Raw genomic sequence first — 10,457 nt, forward strand, 5'->3', positions numbered from 1 at the left:
GCGCCAAAAGGAGAACGGGAGCAGAAACTGCGCATGCGCGCGACAAGCGAGGGCTAGCAACAGCCAGTTCTTTTATTCCTTTCCTCTGTTAAACTTTCTAACTTCTCAGAGACCGAGGGAAGGGCTGAGGTTTGAGCCCAGCTTCGGGAAGAAAGACCTAGATGGGCCCGTAGACCCTGGGAGGTAGGGGCTCCTCTCCCCACGACTTATTCCGAATGCATCCTGAGGGTGACAAGGGATGGGTAGGAGCTGTCAGGTGAAGACAAAGGGAAAGCTTGGGGTCTGGTCTGTCAGTCCCGGATGCCGCAGACCCCTTGAAAAACCAGGCCACCAAACATTAAAGGGGCAGAGACGCCACGCTGTCAGAGAAGAGAGAAGGCCGCTCCGAGCCGGAAAACTTTTATTCGCTGTACATTCAAAGGGCACCTCATGCTATTACACTAGTCCACAGTCAGCCTCAGCTCTGTCCCTGCTGCTGTCGCTGCTGATTGTTTTCCTCTTCTTCCTGGCCCTCTGGTGGGGGCGGGGGCGGCTCCTCCAGTCCTGAGGGGGTCGCCAGGAGCTCCCCGGTGGACCCCGCCAGGCGGAAGACCACGGGGATCTGGGCCAGGCCTGGGTTGGTCTCCTGCAAGCCCTGGATCCACCTGGCCAGCGTGGCCTGGTCGTGGGCACCCGCCACGCATATGGCGAAGACAGGGCCTTCCTCCACTGTTGGGAGAAACAGGCGCTCAGAGTTTGTGCCGTGGGGATTGGAGCAGCGCCCCCGTGCCTGCACCCCTTCCGGGCCACAGGCGGATGTTTCTTGCGCATCCAAGCCTTTGCACAAGATATCCCCTCTGTCTAGACTGCCAATCCCATGCTTCACCTAAGTGATGCCTCCTGGTTCTTTGACATTCCACCAGGAAGTCCTCCCCACACCCCACCTGAAGCCTGGTGCTCCTCCCCTTAGGCCCCAAGAATATAACTTGACTTGCCAGTTCCCCCACTGGCCAGAGCTGCCTAAGGGCAAGGACTGAGCCTGTCCTGGTCACACTCGGTAGCCAGCACAGAGGTGTTCCATGACCCAGGGCTGACAGGCCTGGAGCCCCTGGGGAGTGAGCTGTGTGTGTGTGTGTGTGTGTGTGTGTGTGTGTGTACGTGTACGTACTTGGGCATCTGCTGGGTCTGCATGTGGCGACTGGGCTAGGTCTCAGCCTGGGTGCCAGCCTTCCACCCCAGAGGCCTCACCTCAGCTGGTGTTTGGTGCCCATCCCAGTTGTACCTTTATGGATGTCAAACTCGTAGTCATCCCAGCCGCTCCTCCCATAGTCCAGGTCCAGCTGCATCGGGTAGTAGAGGTTCCATTCCTCTGGAATTTCCTCCGCTTCCTACCCGGGGAAGGGGGTGCAGGCAGTCAGAGGCCCAGGATCTCGCAGCCGGCTGAAGCCTATCCCCCCACACCAGGGGCTATCCCTCCCTTCCCCTTCCCCCCTGCACCTCTGAGATCTCACATGAGCCCTCAGGGTGGTGCCAGCCCACCCCCACCTCACACACACTCATGCCCCCCACTCAAGCTTTGGGCTCTCACCCTCTCCTCCGGGGGCAGCAAGTCAGCTCTGAGGATGTGATAATAGACACATTTGTCTCGGAGCCACAGGGAGAAGGGGCCCTCGACGAAGATAGGCCGGGCTGGGTTGTGGTGGGCCAGGGCAGCCTGCTGATCAGGAGTCTGGATGCCTGGTATGGAGACACACGTGCCCAGGGAGCCCTGGCTGAGGGGCTCTACCCGAAGGCCCACGGAGCCCACCCAGCAGGCCTGGGGAGAACCCAGCCACCCCAGGCCAGAGCCTTACCTACAATGTGGGACTCAGTGGCATCTGCCGCACCTGTGGAGTCTTTGGCAGAAGGCATCTGCAAGGAGGAGCAGGGGTGGAAGGAAGCTTGTGGGCCCCAGCCCCTACAGGGGAGCTGGGGAGAGAAATGGGGAGCGGGAGGTCCCGGCAAATTCAGGGCTCCTCTCAGCCTCCTACCCGTCGACTCAAGCCCACCCCTTCTTCATTTCTATCCACTTTGGCAAGAGCCGCTGACATTGAAGATGGGCACACAGAGGGGACCCTGGCGCCCGCCTACCTGCGCTAAAATCCACTCTGCCACAGGCTGTGTGACTGTGGCTCAGCCAACGTACCTGGATGCTTCCGTTTCTCCAGATGCAAAATGGGGATGACAGCACTTAATTCGGAAGGTCCCCAAATGCTGAGAACGGGGCCTGGCACGTACTAAGGGCTCTGTGCTTGTGACGGTTTAAAAAGAAAAACAATTTCACATGCACAGTGTGCTCCTGAGGAGACACAGGAAGCAAATCAGGGTTTGCCTCTGCAGAAAAGTGGGAGGAAAGGAAATCCCTTTTATATCTTTTTGATTTTACATGCTGCCGTGATTCAAAAAACCAGATGAAATTTAATTAAAAAAAAAAAAAAACGCATCTTGGGGTGCCTGGGTAACTCAGTCTCACCGACCACCTGACTTGATTTCAGCTCAGGTCAGGTGATTTCATGGTTCTTGAGTTCGAGCCCTGCTTTGGGCTCTTCCCTTCTCTCTCTGCCCCTCCCCCACTCACATGCACCCGGGCGCGTGCACACATTCTCTCTCTCAAAAAGTAAACTTAAAAAAAAAAAAAAATGCATCTATTCTTTGATTGAAATGTCTGAGAGCTTACAACTATTGCAACACATATCATCCATCCTTTCAAATTAAAAAGAACAGAGGTGAATCAATAGGTATGGACATAGAACAAGCTCCCAGCCATATTCTTAAATAAAAACAGCAAAAGGCAAGGTGCAAAACACGGGTAGAATGCTGCTTCATTGGAGAAACGTTTTTTTTTTTTTTTTTTTTTTTAATGTTTGTTTATTTATTTTGGGAGAGACTGAGACAGCATGAGTTGGGAGGGGCAGTGAGAGAGGGAGAGAATTCCAAGCACGGCCAGCACAGATCCCTACGTGGGGCTTGAACTCACAACTGTGAGATCACGATCTAAGCCAAAACCAAGAGTCGGAGGCTTAACTGACTGAGCCACTCCAGTGCTCCAGAGAAACATTTTTAAAGCAGAAGTTTTGGGGGGAGGAGCGGGGTGAAGGGGAGGGAGGGAGACACAGTGTATGTTTTTGCTCCTGGGCCTTTTTACTGAAAAATATAACTAGTCTGATTTTTTAATACGGATTTTTCATTTTAAATTTCACACGTGTTTCTTCTTTCTTTAGCATTTTGATTGTATATTTTTCTTTGTCTCGCACACTAAAAATCTTGGTTCCTATCAACAGTAGCACCTTTACTTATCCATCAAAATACACAGTTTGGATATTACTGCTAACCATAACGCTGTGGGACTTAAGCTTGGGATTTCTCTACAGATTTGTGTGTTCTTAGAATAGATGCCACAGAGGATGGGCAGTTGGATGACTGACTCAGAAGAACTTTTTGTCTCAGTGGTTCTGCCATCAAGGAGATGTTTCGTCCGATCCCTTTTGTTTCTGTTTGTTGCCAGTATGGTGGTTCCCCCTCCTCCCCATTTCTTTGATTTTGTTTTAAATACTCTAAAACATCGGGGTGCCTGGGTGGTTCAGTCAGTTAAGCGTCTGACTTCCCTTCAGGTCATGATCTCATGGTTCGTGGGTTCGGGCCCCGCATCGGGCTCTGGGCTGACGGCTCAGAGCCCGGAGCCTGCTTCGGATTCTGTGTCTCCCTCTCTCTCTGCCCTTCCCCCGCTCGTGCTTTGTGTCTCTCTCTCAAAAATACATAAACGTTAAAAAAAAGACACTAGAACATTTACATAGTTGAAATGTCGATCCATTTTAAACAGATGTCTCTCTTCCACTCCTGTTCTCTCTACCCCATCTCCTCTACCTGCCCAGAGATAATGATTTCTACCCATTTCAGACTTATCTTGGCATTATTTATGTGAAAATAGGCAAATCGATGTATGAACTTTTATTTCCTCTCTCTTCTCATGCTGAAGGGAGTTAACTGGACCACTGAACATACTTCAGCCTTTCACTCGTGTTTTTTTTTTTGTTTTGTTTTTTTTTTTAACCAACCTGACTGAGGTGTTATGATCTATGTAGACAATTCCCTCTTAATGGAGCTTGGATCGTTCCCATTTGAGATCTAGGCAGTGTTGGTGATCATTTTACCATGTTTTCAACCCTTCTGTACGTGCTTTTCATAATTAGGGGGAGAAAAGAATAAATACAAAGGCTAGATCGGCTTGCAAATGCACAGAATCTCTTTGGAAGGAGACACAGATGTGGTCTCCTCCGGGGAAGGAGAGTGGGGACTGGGGACCAGGCCGTGGGAGAACTCTTCATCCTGTGTTCTCGAGTATCACTTGGGTTCTAAAGCTTTACTTTTCAAAAGGAAGACGTGAGTTAAAGAATACCTTTCCTCTGGAATATGCTCCAGGCCAAGTCTCTGTCCTTTCTCACCCGGACACCCCATCACCCACTCTATTAACTCGGTCCTCTGCCCACCCAGCCCCACCCAGCCCCCATTCAACACCCATGTGGCCAAGCACCAGAGGATGTTTTCAAAACAGAAACTCCTTCCAGAACAGAGCTCCCACCCCATCCTTCCTCTTCTTAAAACTTCTATGTGGCTCCCTCTTCACCAACAGGTCCAAACCACGCTCTTTAACCTGGTGCCCTCCTGGTCTCTTCTCCCCAACCCCGACCTCCCGCACTGGCCAAAGGAAGCTCTTTCTCCATCTCCAGCAATTCCAGCTGCCCTCTGAGCCCCAGCCCAGGCTGCTCCCTCTGCCCAGAATGCTCTCCTTGTCTCTTCTGTCCTGCCTGAGTGCAGCTCACCCTCACGTCCTCCAGGAAGCCCTCCGTGCTCCTTGCCCTTTCTGGGCTCCCAGAGCCCCCAGTGCTTCTCCATCTCAGAACCAGCAGCTCTGAGAGAAACTATCTGCTACCTGGGGTCAGCCTTCAGGACCACAGGATCCCCCCATGTGGTCTGGCATGAGTGGGGCCCCTAGAACACTGGTGTGTGTGTGTGTGTGTGTGTGTGTGTGTGGACTATTTCATTCAGTCATTCGGCAAACACCTGCTGAGCTCAGCTTTGTGCCGGACCCTGTGCTGAGCCTTAAGAGACACAGGGGAAACTGAGTCGTGGTGAATGAGCAACCAAGCCAAGCACCCAGTGTGCCTCCGCTAGGGTGGTCAGGAAGGGGATCCTGAGGAAGGGACAGCAGAGCCGAGACCTGAAGAACATGAAGTCCTGGGGACAAGTGTCCCTGGCAGAAAGAAGGGTGAGCACAAAAGCCTGAGAAGAAAACTGGCAGAAAGGAAGCCAGATGCCCGGAATACAGACAGTAGGGGGAGAGGGGCGGGAGAAGAGGTCAGAGGTCAAGCCGCCGGGAGGAGTGAGGGCCACGGGAATCTAGCAAGGCTCAGCCCGCGGCTGTGGCCGAGGGTGCGAACAGGGGTGGATACCTGGTAAATGGTGACCCTGGCGCTGAGGTTGGGCTCCATGTGCCGCAGGCCCAACTTGGCCAGGTCCACGGGGTCCTGGGGCAGGTCCCGGGGCAGTGGGAAGGGGTTGATATTCTTGAAGCGGGAGAACCACAGCTTCATGCGCACGAACTTGAGCATGGGGTAACTTTTACGTCCAAATATCTGAATCAGTAGGAACTCGGTCTCCTTGTTGGGCATCACCCCTGTGTCGGACAGAAGCAGGCAGGGCCTCAGGGAGGGGGCAGGAGGGAGAAGGGGAGACAGAGACATGGGAGACGGAGAGGGCCAGAAGAGCCGGGACCAAGAGGGAATCATGAGGAGGGCCAGATGGAAAGAACCAGAGACAGGAAGAATTTAGTCAAGGAATTGATGACGGTGAGGGAGAAAAGAATCAGAATTTAAAGGAAAGGTCAGAGGGAGAGATGAAAGAGGAAAGAGACCAGAGACAGAGGAGAGATTGAGGGAGGGGGGAGGGGGCGCGAGCCAGCAAAACAGACCGAGGAAAGGCAAGTTGGAGCCATGGAGCGACGGAGGGGCCCACGTCCTGAGGGGAGAGCCCACTGCCTGCCCCTGGGCCTGCTGGCCTCACCATGGTTCTCCATCTGTTCCAGGACAGCAATCCCGCATTCCTGCTGCCGTGGGTAGTGGATGAAGATCTTCTGGAAGATGCTTCGAGGCCGGAAGACCTCCTTGGGAAAGACGTCGAGCAGCAGGTTGTAGACGGCCAGGTCCCGCTCGACGCCGTACTCCCGCATCTTGCGCAGGGCCAGGTAGATGAAGTCGACGTGGCCCCGCTTGTGCACGTTATGCTGCCCGAAGGTCTGCACGGCCCGCACAAAGTTCGCCTTGTCCTGCGCCCCATCTGGTGCCCGCCTAAACAGCTCCTCGTGGGGTGCCAGGGCCCTGGTGGGTCCCCTTGGGGGCTTAGGTGGGGGAGGGACCAGCCAGGAGTCAGAGCTGTGGGTGGCTGCGCTGCAGTGGAGACCCCGCGGGGCCTGGAGGGACACCTGGGGACAGAGAAACCGCCGCTGGAATCTGGCCCCTCCCAGGGCCCCTGGGGGACTGCCGGGCCGGCTCTTTCCTGGGAAAGGTGCCAGCGGGCATTCCTCAGGGCCTCGGAGGCCTGTGTGGTGCTGTGGTAACAAGTCCAAGATCAGGCACCATTACGAAGTGTGAGAAAACAATGGTAAAACCCCCACGGAGGCAGCTCGGCAATATTCGCCAGGAGGACAAACACACACCCTCGGATACAGCGATCCTGCGTCTGGTTTTTAAATCCTACAGCTACCCACCAACCTGTGCCCAATGACTTTTGTCTGTCCACCGTAGCAGGGGAAAGCGGCCCCGCCGCGCATCAGCATGGAAATGGTTAAGCAAATGGCCGTGAACCTGGACGAGGGGCGCCTGCGTCTGTCAGACACACTGAGGAGGGTCTTGTGTGACCCAGAACGAGCCCCAGGGTATATATTATGAAAGCAAAGCAAGCAATGTGTGAACTGGTGCGTTCAGTAGGGTCCCACAGGTATAAAGAAGCCTCACCCCCTGACACACAAGGGATCTTCATTAGTTGTAGATTCCGTATTTGGAAATTTGCCTGCTTGCTACATTGATTTGCAACCCCAACGCCGATACTCTCAGCACTTTCCTGGTCATTCACAGACACAGGCTGTGCAGTGAGAAATTTGAGTCACCCAAGCCCGTTCATTCCCAGCTGAGATGGAATAAGGTGACGCTCAGCCTTCTGGATTCAGCCCTTGTATTCTCGACAAGCGTCCTGTTAGAGATTTACTTAGTGCACACTTTCCACATCTTCTGGTCGGTGCTGTTGCGGTTGAAAATGGCCCCCACACATAGTACTGACGGGCCGTCCAGCGTTCCTACAGGCAAGAAGGCTCTGCTGTTCCTTACAGAGAAAATACCGTGTGGTAGATAAGCTACATTCAGGCTTGAGTTATAGTTCTGTCGGCGGTGAGTTCAACGTTAATGAGCCAACAATATATATTAAATAAGATGTCTTTAAACAGAAACGCACATCCAACAAGATACTGACTCGCTGATGAAACTGTGAGCAGAGGCTCGCAAGAACCGACCCCACATTTCCCTGGAGGCGACAGTTCAGTATTTACTAGTTCAGTGTATGCGGCCACTTTGTCAAACATAACCCCGGTGGATAATGAGAATCAACTGTATGTATATAATTTTTTTGCTCCTGTGAAATATATCTGGAAGGGAATGCATGAAGTGGGGAACATCTCTTGCCTGGTGAGAGAGGGGAGCTAAGTGGGGTCATGGTGTAGCCTTAGAACTTTTTTTTTTTAATTAAAAAAACCTTTTTTTAAAAAAATGTTTATTTATTTATAACAAAGAGAGAGACAGAGCATGAGCGGGAGAGGGGCAGAGAGAGAGGGAGACACAGAATCCGAAGCAGGCTCTAGGCTCTGAGCCATCAGCACAGAGCCCGATGCGGGCCTCGAACTCACAGGCTGCGAGATCATGACCTGAGCTGAAGTCGGACGCTCAACTGACTGACCCCCCCAGGCGCCCCGGAACCTTTTGAATGTTGAACCAAATTGCCCGCTGTAACTAGCCGTATTGTCTATTCAAAAGATAGCTTTCAAAAACTTAAAAGAGAAAAGGCGGATCTTGGAGTCGGCAGGAATCTTGCCTTGCCTGTCCTCTGCTAGGTTATGACCACATCCCGCTTTACTGCTCAGGCCTCGGCTTCCCCTTCTGTTATGATGGTGTTTCTCTTGGGTCAAGAAGATCTTGTTCCCCAGAGTGAAGAATGGAGGCTACTGGGGACAGGGGAGATCCCTCCGCAACGTAAGACAGCAAACTACAGCCTGTGGGGCCAATATGGCCAACTGCCTGCTTTCGTCACTAAAGGTGGATTAGAATACAGCCACGCACATTTATTACGTCTAGTCTGGGGCTGTGTTTGTGCTACAGGGGCAGAGCCAGGTAGTTCTAACAGAGACCGTGTGGCTTGCAAGGCCAAAAATACTTACTGCCTCAGTACAAAAATGTTCGCTAACCCATGTGTGGATGGCAACACCACCAAATTTCTGACTTGAAACGGAATTGAATGTTTAAATTACAATGGTTATACATACGGCATCTTTAAAAATATATGGCGAGGGGCGCCTGAGGGGCTCAGTCGGTTAAGGGTCTGACTCTTGATTTCGGCTCGGGTCATGATCTCACGATTTGGGAGATCGAGCCCAGTGGCAGGCTCCTCGCTGACGGCGTGGAGCCTGCTTGGGATACTCTCTCTCCCTCGCTCTCTGCCCCTCCCCCGCTCATGCTCTGTCTCCCTCTGTCTCAAAAATAAATAAACACATTAAAAAAAAATTTTTTTTTTTTAAATCAGAAAGGAAGCGGGGCACCTGGGTGGCTCAGTCAGTTAGCCATCTGACTTCAGCTTGGGTCACACGGTTGGTCGGTTCGAGCCCCGCGTCGGGCTCGGGGCTGACAGCTCAGAGCCTGGAGGCTGCTTCTGTTTCTGTGTCTCCCTCTCTCTCTGACCTTCCCTGGCTCATGCTCTATCCCTCTCTCTCAAAAATAAATAAACATTGAAAGGAACCTCTAGAAGGGCCAAAAGAAGGGGAGACAGTACCAATGAGATAAAAGCATAACAAAAAGCATAGCACGCGGCCTGGCCCAGAGGAAGTGCTTGGTAAGGGAGGTACAGGCATAGCTCGGAGATATCGAGGGTTTAGTTCCAGACTACAGCAATCAAGCAAGCGTCACAATAATAGGAGCCAAATCAATTTTTTGGCTTCCCGGTGCGCACGAAAGTTATGTTTACGCTACACCGTCGCCTATAAAGTGTGCAATACCACTAAGTCTGAAAAAAAAATGCACGTACCTTAAATAAAAAATACTTTATTGCTAAAAAATGCTAACCAGCGCCTGAGCTTCTGGCAAGTCGCTATCACCGATCCCAGATCAAATAGGATAATGATGAGTTAAGTCTGGAGTACTGCAAGAATTACCAAAACGGGACACCGAGAACAAAGTGAGCAAACGCTGCCGGACAACGGCACCAACAGGCTTGCTCGACACGGGGTCGCCACAAACCCTCAATTTGTAAAAACAAACAAACAAAACCCAAAACCGCATTGTTTGTGAAGCACAACAGAACAAGGTTGGCGGCCGCCATCGCTGTGGTAGCCATCTATGCCCATTGACTGGCTTGGGCCATCTGGTCACCCCGGGAAGGGATGGAAGTTCAAGTTTCTGCCCAAATCTCAACAAGTGGATACAGGGGTTACCCACAGTCACCACCCACATCTACTTAGCTCACAAATCCTTATTTCCAAATTCAACTCCCTTACCCGCATGGGCACCAGCCCTTCTTAAAGTGAATTAAGGCGGGGTCAACTGGCCCTCAGAGCAGAGAGGCCGGCCGGGGTGAGCAGACGACTGTTCAGCTGGTGGTTACCTGAGAGAAGGGGGGTCCCGTGACGGTGGCCCCGCAGATGACTCCGCAGCCCCGAGAGAGGCCCCGGGCCAGCAGGATGGCTTGGGCCCAGCTCATTGCCTCCACTTGTCAGACAACCACCTGGCCGAGACAGAGAAAAGACAGCATCAGCCAACTAATGGAGAGGAGACCCCTTCTGGGCTGTGGCCGTGTTCCAGACTGCATGGCCAACTCACCAGCCCCACTGGTTTCTTCATCCACCGCACGGACTTACAATGGCTGTTACGATCAAGCGTCCCGATTTTCTTGGGCTAAACCTTTCACTGCCTTGAGGAATCTGTTCCTGCCATGGCCTGCCTCCCTACTGGATCACTCTTTCTTTTTAACACCTTTATTCACGTATCATGTAGTTCAGCCTTTTCAAGTGTAAAATTCAATGGGTTTTTTTTAGTACATTCAGAGTTGTACAATCACCACTGCAATCTAATTTTACACCATTCTTGTCACCCTAAAAAGAAAACCTATACCCAATCGGCGGTCTCTCT

At 52.3% G+C, this 10,457-nt stretch overlaps 1 protein-coding gene across 4 annotated transcripts in view; it reads right to left on the bottom strand.

The window, feature by feature from the left end:
• Positions 1-360: 360 nt before the first annotated feature.
• The window catches only part of ECSIT (ECSIT signaling integrator), a 16,063-nt gene continuing 5,966 nt past the window's right edge, over positions 361-10,457 (bottom strand). For all 4 annotated transcript variants that reach the window (XM_040449972.1, XM_040449974.1, XM_040449975.1 and 1 more), the window contains 7 exons: positions 9,934-10,053; positions 6,079-6,496; positions 5,469-5,692; positions 1,833-1,890; positions 1,568-1,716; positions 1,262-1,367; positions 361-708 (listed from right to left, as the gene is read on the bottom strand). In XM_040449972.1, coding sequence (XP_040305906.1) covers positions 458-708; positions 1,262-1,367; positions 1,568-1,716; positions 1,833-1,890; positions 5,469-5,692; positions 6,079-6,496; positions 9,934-10,029 — 1,302 coding nt within the window. In that variant the 5' untranslated portion in view covers positions 10,030-10,053 and the 3' untranslated portion in view covers positions 361-457. The remainder of the gene's footprint in view (positions 709-1,261; positions 1,368-1,567; positions 1,717-1,832; positions 1,891-5,468; positions 5,693-6,078; positions 6,497-9,933; positions 10,054-10,457) is intronic.

Source organism: Herpailurus yagouaroundi, unplaced genomic scaffold, assembly GCF_014898765.1.
Source record: "Herpailurus yagouaroundi ecotype Mexico unplaced genomic scaffold, PumYag 200, whole genome shotgun sequence".
NCBI lineage: Eukaryota > Metazoa > Chordata > Mammalia > Carnivora > Felidae > Herpailurus > Herpailurus yagouaroundi.